The sequence below is a fragment of the Peromyscus leucopus genome, chromosome 12 (genome assembly GCF_004664715.2).
Source record: "Peromyscus leucopus breed LL Stock chromosome 12, UCI_PerLeu_2.1, whole genome shotgun sequence".
Taxonomy (NCBI): domain Eukaryota; kingdom Metazoa; phylum Chordata; class Mammalia; order Rodentia; family Cricetidae; genus Peromyscus; species Peromyscus leucopus.
Genome location: NC_051073.1, coordinates 59721134 through 59732974, shown reverse-complemented (window position 1 = coordinate 59732974; position 11841 = coordinate 59721134). Strand labels below are relative to the sequence as shown.

The window sequence follows — 11841 nt, the reverse complement described above, 5'->3', positions numbered from 1 at the left end:
GTGGGGAGGCTGTTTTACTTGGATCAAAGCAACAAAACACAAGTCATTCTTTAAGAAAATTTATTTGTTCCTCTACAGCAGAAATAGGGAAGTGGAATAAATCTGTGCAAAGCGTATGTCTGCAAAGTGTGACTCGTATCACGTTCTTCCCGATGCAGGCTTGTTATCACAGCCTTTTTCCCAGGTTTTCCAAATCCAGCACAAATACTTCTACTCTGTTTTGGCCTTCATAGCTGCTTCCTCTCTCAGACGGGCTTTCCTTTCTAGGTTCAAGCTTGTTAAGGACTCGTGTCTTTTCGCAGCCTAAAAGGAACCAGAATTGAAGAGCTGATGATGGCAGGCTGGGGAGGATGTGCTGCCCTGGTGCTGAAAACAGCAGGCTAACATGGCCAGAACCCATTAGTGCCTGGACGCTGGGCACAGCAGTGTCCTCACACACCTTCTATTCTCTCTGACTCGAGAGTCCAACCCATCCCAGGAGAGAAGTACATGGCTCTGCCTTTATGACCTCTTTTTCCAAATCCTGCCTTTTCCTGGCATCGTTCACTCTTCTTTATAATGAAAAACACCATTCCCTCTCCATCTCGCTTTTACTTTTCCTCCCCTAACTTCTATGTGTACTTTCTAGTACCCTCCTTCTCTTTTAACAAAAACATTCAGCTTTGGGAATCCCAGGCTTTACCAAAATATTACCCCTGATGACTTCTAGAATGATCTATCTCCAAACTCCACCCTTTCAAAGCAAATGGCAGCAGGGAAGCACCCCTCCACTCTCTGGCTTCCTTCAGTGTGGACTGTTAATTTCTATGAAGCTAATATAATCAGACCAGTTTTTCTGACAAGTCCGTGAATCTTGCAGCCACAGAACCTGGGATTTTCTGACACCCATGTTATTTCACATGTGAAGAATTTGATGGGAGGAGGAAAAAGAAGGGAAAAGAATGCCAATGACAAGGACAAAGCATGATGGGAGCTAAGTCCTCTCTTCTAATGGTTTTCATTCTAGCACACACCATCCTAGGGGAATTACTTGCTTCTGGAGATTTTTTACTAAGTACTTCCCAGAAGTCTAGAAATCCACACGTCTCTTCCCCAGGCTTCTGAAGGTTTCAATCTGAGAATTATGAATGAGAGGTCAAATGGCGAGACAGGAAAAGTGAAGTAGGCGGGCTCAGTTCCAAGAGAACTTCACTCAGGTCAGCACACTTGCCCCTTTGTGCTCCTGTGAGGCCGGACTGAAGCGGCTCGGATTCTTAGGTGACTGCAAGGCACTGCGAGCCAGCGGTCACTTCCTTCTCACTCTGGAGCTGCCCAGGATGGGAAGAGCAGTTGACAAGCACGTCCATAGAAGAATCTTTTTTTTTTTTTTTCTAGACAGGGTTTCTCTGTGTAGCCCTGGCTGTCCTGGAACCAGACTGGCCTCGAACTCAGAGATCCACCTGCCTGTACCTCCTGAGTGCTGGGATCAAAGGTGTGCGCCATCATCTCCCAGCTTAAGAATCTTTTAAATTATGTAACAGTTAAACAATATCTGTATGTGACAACTATGACACAGATTTAGACATGATACTTAAGGTGTGCTCTTGAATTTAGAAGCGCACGTGTGCGCACACACACACACACTTTAGATTTTACTTATTTTTATTTTATGGGTATAAATATTTGCCTGCATGTACGCACATATAACCACATGTGTGCCTGGTACCTGTGAAAGCCAGAAGAAGGTACCAGACAGATCCCCTGGAACTGGGGTTACAGATGGTTGTGAGCTGCCATGTGGGTGCTGGGAACTGAAACCCGGGTCCCCTGTAGGAGCAGCAAGTGGTCCTAACCACTGAGCCATCTCCCCAGCCCCCAAAGTAACTTACTTAATAACAAGATAGTTTAATAGGTCATTTGGTAACATGAAAAATCAGATCTAAAGTTTTGTTTTTCTTTCGATTTTTTTAAAAAAAATATTTATTTATTACGTATATAGTATTCTGCCTGCATGACAGAAGAGGGCATCAGGTCTAATTTTAGATGGTTGTGAGCTACCATGTGGTTGCTAGGAATTGAACTCAGGACCTTTGGAAGAACAGTCAGTGCTCTTAACCTGAGCCATCTCTCCAGTCCTTTCAATTTTTTTTAATCTAAGTTTTTTATCTCTCCACTTACTAGGTGAGTTTTGGAAAATGCATGGTGCATCTGTTCCCTCGTTACAAAGCATGGTGATGAGAAAGCCTCTCTGTCAGGCTCTCACATCCAGTGAGTTTAACAGGTGCTGCTGCATAACAAACATGCAGTACTGGGGAGCAAGTTTACTCCTACCTCAAGTACATCTAGGGTTCAAATTACTTCTGTCACTAGGGAGATGGACAGCTCAGGACAAGCTGCCAAAACTTACTTTAAGAATTATTGCTTTGCCAGATGGTGGTGGTGCATGACTTTAATCCCAAAACTTTCGAGGCAGAGGCAGGTGGATCTCTGTGAGTTTGAGGCCAGTCTGGTCTACAAAGTGAGTTCCAGGATAGTCAGGACTGTTACACAGAGAAACCCTGTCTCAAAAAACAAAACAACACAACAACAAACTATTGTTTTATTATTTAGTGTGTGTGCAGGCACACATGTGCTACGGAGGACATGTGGACGTTCCAGGACAGTTCTCAGGAGCTGATTCTCTCCTTCCATCTTGTGGGATGCAGAGATTAAACTCATGTCATCAGGCCTGTCACAAGTGCCTACACTGAGCCCCTCACCAGCCCACTGCTGAAGCTTCCTAAGCTACGGTCTCCTCATCTCATGGTAGCATCTACCTAGCAAAGCTGTTGTGAGGTGCAAATGAGGTCACCACTCAGAAGAGCTTGGCATGCAGTAAGCATCAGTCAGTAAATTGATACGAAGTGGCTTCCTCTTAGACCTTCCCCTTCTCAGACCAGATGGTGGAGCCAATCACTGCTCTCCTTGTCTTTGGGGAGAGCATTCAGAGGCAGAGAGGAGCCGGCTCTTACCTTCTTGCCCTCAATGACCATGTAGATGCATCCTGCCACTGTCAGGGCAATCATTAAATAGCTGACCTTCACCCGGATCTTGTTCTTGGCAGCATCAAGCATCTCAAACCTAAGAATAGAATAAAAAACATGATTAACCCTTTTTGCTCTGAGCCTGGAGCAGGACAGAATGTTCTAGGCATCGCAACTTCAACGTAGAGTGATATCTGTAAACACCAAGCAGCTAGGACCTAGGGACCTCATAGCACCTTGGGGAGGGTGGGCCAAGTTCACAACTCTTTGTTTTTGTTTTTGGAGACAGGGCCTTTCTTATTTTATAGCCCAGGCTGGCCTGGAACTCATTCTTCTCCTCTCAAGTCCTGCTATTAGTACAATTTATAACAAAAATATAGTTCAGAGAGAAAAGTTTTGTTTTCTCTCTGACAGACATGGAAGAGTTAATATTCCTTGTGTAATCCAGTTTTCTCTGTAATTTTTAAACTTTAGGCACATGAGCAGTTTGCCTGTGTACCTTGTGGCTGAGTCTGAGGCCAGAAGAGAGTGTTGGATTTGGATCTCTGAGGATCCAGAAGGCTTCACATCACATGTGGGTTCTGAGAACTGGGCCTCCATTCTCTGGAAGAGCAGCCAGTGCCCTTGACTACCAAGTCATCTCTGCAGTCCTGATTACTCTGATTTTTTTATGGGGGGTGGGGGGTTAGAAACTATGTTACTAATTCAAAGTTTTTCGATTTTTATTAACTCATCTAAAAATGTATTTCATAACAAAACTTATGTTTGCTGGAAATAGTGGCACAGGCCCTTAACCTAAGCAGAGGCAGGAGGATCTTTGTGAGTTCGAGGCCAACCTGTTCCACAGCAAATTCCAGGACAACCGGAGCTATAGAGAGAGGCCTTGTCTCAAACAAACAAAAGGCTTTATTTCAGATAATGCACGTAAATTTGTATTTTTCTCCAGCCCCAATCTAGCTTTTTGCTCTGTCTTGAACCAGGAATAGATTTGAGATTGCCTCAGCCAGTGAAATAATCCTTAAACAATGGTCTTTTAATGGTAATCTTGTCATGCAGGTTGTGCTAGAACTGAGTGACAGGGGACTGGAGCCTGTGCTTTTTGGCAAGTACCTAGAATGCAGTTTTTCTAAGCTGTCCACTGACTGATGACCCACATGCCTTGATAGACAATTTCCCAGGTAGAAGCAAATAGGCATAATGTGCAAGAGTCTAAAGAGAAGGCTGGCTATACAAGATGGCTCAGGAGGTAAAGGTGCTTGCAGCCAAGACTAATGACCTGAGTTCAATTCCCAGGGCCTGTATGGTAAAAGACACTTCTGTAAGTTGTTTGACTTCTACACAGATGCCGTGTTATGAGCACCACCCCAGGACACTAAATGAATAAATGTCATTAAAATTAAGTGAGCGAGAAGGCTCCATAGGAAGGCAGTGGGTTGTGGTTCTACTGTGGTACCCAGAAGAGCAAGACAGGACACATGGAGTCCAAGTGGGGTCTCCCCAGCAGGTGTGCACAGGAAGTGACTCTCTCTATGTACTGGGATTGGAATGCTTTCTCCTTCCTCCCCCGATACTTAGCACATGTAACACTGAACATCAGCAAGAGCAATGGCTTTCAAAGGCTGCCATGGAGGAGGTCCAGGCAGGAGAAGGACCCTGAACACACATACAGTGTGATGTGAGAGCTGGAGCTTGGGAGGCAGGTTGTACATGGAGCTCTCTGGGCACTAAAGCCGGGTCTGCGGGACTGTAAACCAGGAACAATTTCTAAAGATGGTGAGGTGCTTAACCACTTGACTAAAATCATCGGAGATCCCACTAGCCACAAAAACAAACAAACAAACAATCCCAAAATAAAGAAATAAATAAAAAACAACAGAAAACCAAACCATTTTTAAATTGTGTGGTGGTTGGAATGAGAACGTCACGTGGGTTAAGGACTGAGGTTTCCCACTGAGATGTTTTGGGGGTGACAATGTGCTCTCTGATTCAGTTAGCAAGCGCAGCAGGGCTCTAAGAGCAGGAAGCAGATGCATCCTGTCTACCTGGAAAAGATGAGCTGCTTGAACCCAGGTCCTTTCCATCTGCGACTTGAGACCAGGGCCAGGAGGCCCAGGAATAGTTTCTTGCTGACAGGGAACTTTTGTGACGTCCCTTACTCTGAGGAGGAGGAGGATGTCCACAGGGGAGAGAGTTTCATTTCTCGACAACACACTGGCCAGTCAGGGTCCTTAGCGTGACACTGAACACTGCTTCCACCTGAGATAGGTTTGCCCCAGGGACATGTGACAATGCCTGGGGACACTCTTGGAAAGAGTACTGCTGGCATCTAGAGGGTAGAGGCCAGGGATGTTGTTAAATCCTTCAGTACACACGCCAGTTCACAAAACCCAAAAGAGTCCAGCCCCAAGTGTCAACAGTGCTAGCTAAGGTTGCAAAACCCTGGTTTAGAGAACCTGCACATATCATTAGAAATTCTGAAAAAGTCTAGATTCCAAGGAGGCAGGGGAGGAAGAAAGCCCCTCCTGGTTACCCGGGACATCTGAGGTGAGAGCGTGTGAGGAGTGAGAGGTTTATGGAGGTAGAACATCCCGTTGAAGTGTGTGTGAGGACGGGTATGGTGATATTTGTGCTGAAAAATGATTTTATTTGTATGTTAATAAATAAAGTTGTCTTGGGGTCAGAGCTAATAGCAAGCCATAGCAGAAGCCGGGTGGCGGCGGCGGCGGCGGCGGCGGCGGCACACACCCTTAATCCCGATCACATGACAGGCAGATCTCTGTGTGTTCAAGGATAGAGCCAGCATGGAGACGCACGCCTTTAATCTCAATAACAACCATAGAGACCTGGAGGTCTGTATAGACAGGCAGTGATGAGGAGGTCATGTGGTTGGGTTTAGAGCCAATGAGAAGGCAGAACAGAAAGTCAATAAAAAGATAGACAGGAAGTAGGTCTCTTGCTGAGGGGAAGGACGGCAGCGGCAGCGAAGGGTAAGAAAGGGCTTTAGTCTCAGTTCTTAGCTACTGCTCTGACCTTTTTGGGCTTTTAACTCTGCATTTGGCTCTGTGTTTCTTATTGAATAAAACCGTTACATCTACAGATGGGAGCAAAAGAGCTGAAAATGAGGACTCTCAGGATCTCCGAAGAGCTCCTAGGAGCTCTCACCTCTTTAGGGTCGGGAGGTGGGGCAGTTTCAAGACCAGGTTTCTCTGTGTGGCTCTGGCTGTCCTGGAACTCACTCTGTAGATCAGGCTGGCCTTGAACTCAGAGATCGCCTGCCTTTGCTTCCCAAGTGCTGGGACTAAAGGTCTGCGCCACCACCACCCAGCTGAGGCCTCAGGCCTCACCTCTTAAAGATTCTACTACTTCCTATGAGTGCCACCATGTGTGGGCATTTGGAGGATGTTTAAGATCCAAACTAAAGCTGCTGCATCAAAATACTATTACACCCACTGCTGATTCCTGAGTGGGTTTTGTAGAGTGTAGTTATTACTATGACAAGTTTAAAAACAAACTAAAATAGTGCACATTATTATTATTTCCCACACTTTTGGAGCTAGGAGATCTAACTAAATGTCAGCTGGCTTCAGAAGCCGACAGGTCCTCCAGTCACTAGGTAACACAGCAAACATTTTCCCAACACGGACTGTTTTGGGTACTTGCCAAAGATGAAAACATGGAGAGAATGAAGAGTGTTTCTAAATCTGGTCAAAAGGTTTTCAACAGAACTCAAATGCACTCTGCTTTCCCCTCCAGAGATCAGTGAGAAACTCAGGCTGCGTACAGCCCTGCCAACACTCACGAGACTGTCTCCGGGATGTCCTCCTCCTTCTTGAAGCGCCCTGACCACAGCAATATCTTCCTCTCGAAGTCCGTGGGTTTGTGCAGTGGCACTCTGTGTCTGTAGGATTCTGTGGGGAAAACCAGTAAGAAGCTTGCTTGAGATTTCTTTCATTCATTCATTCATTCATTCATTCATTCATTCTGTATAATAGTGTTCTGGCACCAAATCTCATTATAAATGATTGTGAGCCACCATGAGGTTACTGGGAATTGAACTAAGGACCTCTGGAAGAGCAGCCAGTGCTCTTAACCTCTGAGCCATCTCTCCAGCCTCTTGCTTGAGATTTTAATGTTCAAATCCAGCAACACACACACACACACACACACACACACAATGCTGTTTGTGTCCTTCAGTTATTCATTTAACAGAAGCACCAAGAGACTTCAGGCTGATCCGGGCTTCATGTTATGTGAGTAGGGTTGCACAGAATGCCTTGTTTTCAAGTACCATTCCATAACACCATGAGCACTAAGGTAAAATATAAGTCCTAGCCGCTGTACAGTGGAAAGAATACCACAAGAAAAGATAGGGGGAAGAGGATGCGCTGAGAAAGGACAAGACTGTGCCTGTCTTCAGTAGAATAAGAAAAAGACCATATCGTTAGATTCCATTAACAGACATTGAACACCAAACTGAGGAGTTCACTGGATTTGGGATACACTTTTTGTTCTTGTTTACAGATGAGCCTGGCTGGCCTGGAACTCAGGAGATCTGCTTGCCTCTGTCTCCAAAGGGCAGGGATTAAAGACCCATGCCACCAGAGCTGGCCCTGGGATGCACTTTGAAGCAAGGAAGGCTCATCTCAGTCTTCACACTGGCTAGGAGAGGGGAAAGAGGAAGAGTATAGACTGGGCCAAAAGTCCAAGCAGGAGCCCTAATAAAGGTGACGGGATAGGCTCGGGACCAGAGTCACAGCAGCATTAAGGTCACTCGGAGGACAACAAAGATTTGGAGACTGATTAATCTATGACAAAGAAGGGCTCCCGAAGAGCCTCAAGCCCGGAGGACTTAGGACCAGCAGTACTGTTCACTAAAACTTTAGGAAGGGGACCAGCTAGGGAGGAAAGGGGCACAGACGCCATTTTAGATTTGTTCAAGTCTGAATGAATGAATGTCCCCTTGAGGAGGTCCCATTAATAAGTAGAGAGTAAAGATAAGCACAGTGTGAAGGGTGAGCCACTGAGGGTGCTGAGGAAGAGAGAGGCCAAGAGCCCATGCAAGGGGACAGGAGCACACAGTAGAGGACCAGAGCATGCTGACGAGGCAAAATAGAGCAAGTCCCAAAGACTGCAAGGGAGAGACGCTCTTGAGAGAGAGCTCACCGAGGGTGGGGAGCAGGGAGAGCAGGGACACACAAGGTGCTGGGTGAGACGGGATGTTCAGGAACTGCAAGCCAACTTCTACCCACAGCCCCTGGTCTCTCAGCCACTTTTCTTCCACTGGGAGCTACACCTCACCTCATGCCCACCGCCACCTCTTGGCTTTCACCTCAGAAAACAACAGCAATAGGACCAGGAAAGCCATCAGGGGAAAAAGAAGGCACCACGGAGTGAGAGGTGTACAGTACAGAAATGGGTTTGCCTTCCATCTTCCTGGTGGTTGGCACGCTTGTCTTTATACCCCTCCCCCACAAATGAATTAAACCACCTGCGAAGAGGATTTAGAAGCCAGGTGTGGGTACACACCTGTGACCTCAGTACTTGAGGGCAGATGCGGAGGCAGCGGATTGATTTTTGAGACTCAGCTATATAGTGAGTCAGAGTATTCGAGCCTGGGATACACAAAACACTATCCCAACCCCACCCCACCCCCAAAAAAATAGAAAGAAAAAAAAGAAAGGGCAGTTCATAAAGAACATATGAAAAAGCAAAAAAATTAAAACCATTCCAGGATGCTTTAATTTGGGTATGTTTCCTCAGCTTTATTTGAGTGAGCATGACAATACACTTTATATGCATGTATAGGCTTGTGCTTATATACAGTACAGAATCTGATATATATGTATGTATATATATATATGTATGATATATATATGTATGTGTATATATATATACATACATATGTAACATTCCACAGTACTACACAGTGTTTACAAGAAACTGCCAACAGCTGTATGCAACCATTCTGAGTTTGACATTTAGATGTAAACACACACACACACATACACACACACACACACAAAACATCTTTACACTCCCAGCATTTTCCATATATAGTGATTATTGCTTAGGATAGATCCTGAATCCTGAAACCAGGTTGAAGGAAATAAACATTTTTTAAGTCCTTTAGGGGTGTTTTTTTTTTCTACTCACTAAGGCGGAGCCCAAGTGCACCCCCAGAAGAAGCTTGCAGACAAGCAGCTGGTAGGTTACGGCTGTGCACTGCCCTCCTTCCCACAGGGCGGCCTGGCCTTAGGTATGTAGAGCAGCTACGGCCGAAGTCGGTGCCAAACCCAGAATTGAGCCTCATTACACTTAATCGAAAACATGATCTCTTGATGTGGCTGGGGAAATGACTCAGGCAAGCACGAGGATATGAGTTTAATCCCCAGGACCCACTTTAAAAAAACAAAAACAGCCAGGAGTGACGGGCACACCTGCAATCTCAGCACTGGGGAGGCAGAAATACTTGCTGGCCAGCAGGTCTGGCCAAATCAGTGAGCTTCAGATTCAGTGAGAGACCTTGTCTCAAAAAAGAAAGTGGAGAATGGTGGAGGAGGACACCTGATGTTAACACACACACACACACACACACACACACACACACACACACACACACACACACACACGCTATTGTGCATTGTGAACACCACCGACACACACATAGCAAGGAAGACTGAGCATGATGGAGGAACACTGGCCGACCTCTTCAGGTTCCAGATAATTCTAAGGGCCGGGGATGGGACTACCTATTCCATAAACGGATAGAGCAGTACAAACTTACCGGTTGGGGCTTTGGGACTTTCCTGGGGCTTGGTGCAAAATCCGTTGATCCTCTTCAAGTCAGTGTTCCTGGCAGACCTTAGAGTGGAGGAGGCATTTCTTTCATATAACCTAAAGCAGTGTCCTAGAAGAGAGAGATACGTATTTCAGAGAGAAAATCTCAGGCTTTCTCAAGAAAAGAAATACTTACAAGTAGCTGAGTGTGGCTGTGCGGGCCTGTAATCCCAGCTCTCCCTCCTGAGGATCATCTGATGAGGTCAGCCTGGACAAACAGCGTCAGGCCAGCTATACAGCAGACATTGTCCTCCCCACCCCAAGAGGAAAGGACAAGTCTGCAAGTTCTCAGTTACATACACAGAGTACAAATCAGCTCCTAAAGTCGGGTGTGGTGACACAGTCCTTGCAAGCTTGAGGCAGGAGGATTTCACATTCAAGGCCAGCTGTGGTTGAGTTCAAGGTGTGCCTGGGCTACTCTATCTCAAAAAAAACCAAACAAACCACACAAAAATTCAGCTCTCCTAGAAAACTAAGTCAGCTCATTTAGGAAATACAATATATGTAACAAGCTACACAGGTGTGGGAGAAACGACTGTCTAAGGTGTATACTTGGTGCTGTTTCAAAATATAACTGCTTTGCTGATTAAAAATGAAATTTAGACAGGAGGTGGTGGCGCACAGGCCTTTAATCCCAATACTCGGGAGGCAGACGCAGGTGGATCTCAGTGAGTCTGAAGCCAGCCTGGGCTACAGAGAAAGTTCTAGGACAGCCAGGGATACTGAGAAACCCTGCCTCAAAACAAACAAACAAAAAAGAAATGAAGTTTACACCATACTATTTATTTGTTTGCTTATTTATTTATTTATTTTGGTTTTTCGAGGCAGGGTTTCTCTGTGTAGCTTTGTGCCTTTCCTGGGACTCACTCTGTAGCCCAGGCTAGCCTCAAACTCACGGAGATCTGCCTGCCTCTGCCTCCCGAGTGCTGGGATTGAAGGCATGCACCACTACCGCCTGGCGAGCATACTATTTTATCAGTGAGTTCTACACAAATACTTTCCACAGGTGTGTCTAGTCATGATTACAGCATGGCTGTATTACTCCTCTGTCTCTTAAAGACAGGCCGTCATCGGGGTTCATTAAGAGTCAAGCTAGAGTTGTTGTTTAAGAAGGTTGTCTGTGCTTCTTATTGCACAACACAGAGACCTGGGTGTTTCAGGACATGGTGGCACGTGTCTGTAATCCCAGCACTTGGGAGGCAGAGGCTTGAGGATCAGAGTTTAAGGTCATTGTCTGCTACATAATGAGTTGAAGGTTATATTAAGACTTTGTCTCAAAACACTAAGCCTCCTTCCTACCCCACCCCAAGACCCCTATGCCAATTTTGCCATTTAGTAATAATGAATTGACCAGAAGGTGCTACAAGCCCAGGTTACCCCTCAAAGTTCCTCATCACCTTTCCTTTGTGAGCAGCAAGGAACTGGTTTCCTATTTCTGATTTCATTATGGATTGCAAGATGGTGGAATTCTTTTCCACATCATTTGGTTGTCCTTAGGTACAGGTTTAATAGGATCATGGGATAAACATTTGCATGAATAAATACATGTATGTGCGCACAACATACACACACACACACACACACACACACACACACACACACACACACACACAGGCTAGTCTTCACAACCTCCCAGGGACCTTCTGTCTAAAAGCAGTACAAGGAGCACCCACATCATAACATGTGTAATGCTTCCGTTATCTGTTAGTCCTCAAATGTTCCCATCTTTGGTTGAGAGGGACCTTTGAGGTGGCTCCTGAGGTCCTTCAGTACATGATCAGTGACTGCTGACAGCTCCCTTCCTCTCTGACAACATGTTCCAGATCCACTTTGAATGTTCCCACCCCTAACTTGAAGTGACACATTCTTCCAAAGGGATGGGGATGTTCTTAGAGATCCCATGGGACCTTCACGGTTTGTCACCATTCCTAAGCCCCTTGGCGAGCAAAGCTAGTGTTGTATTAGAGTTTCTACTGCTGTGATGAATCCCCATGACCTAAGT

The 11841-nt window shown here is 45.7% G+C and overlaps 1 protein-coding gene across 1 annotated transcript in view; it reads right to left on the bottom strand.

Moving 5' to 3' along the window:
- Positions 1 to 43: 43 nt before the first annotated feature.
- Fam162a (family with sequence similarity 162 member A) overlaps positions 44 to 11841 on the bottom strand; it is a 28202-nt gene continuing 16404 nt past the window's right edge. The window contains exons 2-5 of the mRNA XM_028862642.2: positions 9787 to 9909; positions 6802 to 6910; positions 2991 to 3099; positions 44 to 303 (exon numbers count right to left, since the gene is read on the bottom strand). Coding sequence (XP_028718475.1) covers positions 211 to 303; positions 2991 to 3099; positions 6802 to 6910; positions 9787 to 9909 — 434 coding nt within the window. The 3' untranslated portion in view covers positions 44 to 210. The remainder of the gene's footprint in view (positions 304 to 2990; positions 3100 to 6801; positions 6911 to 9786; positions 9910 to 11841) is intronic.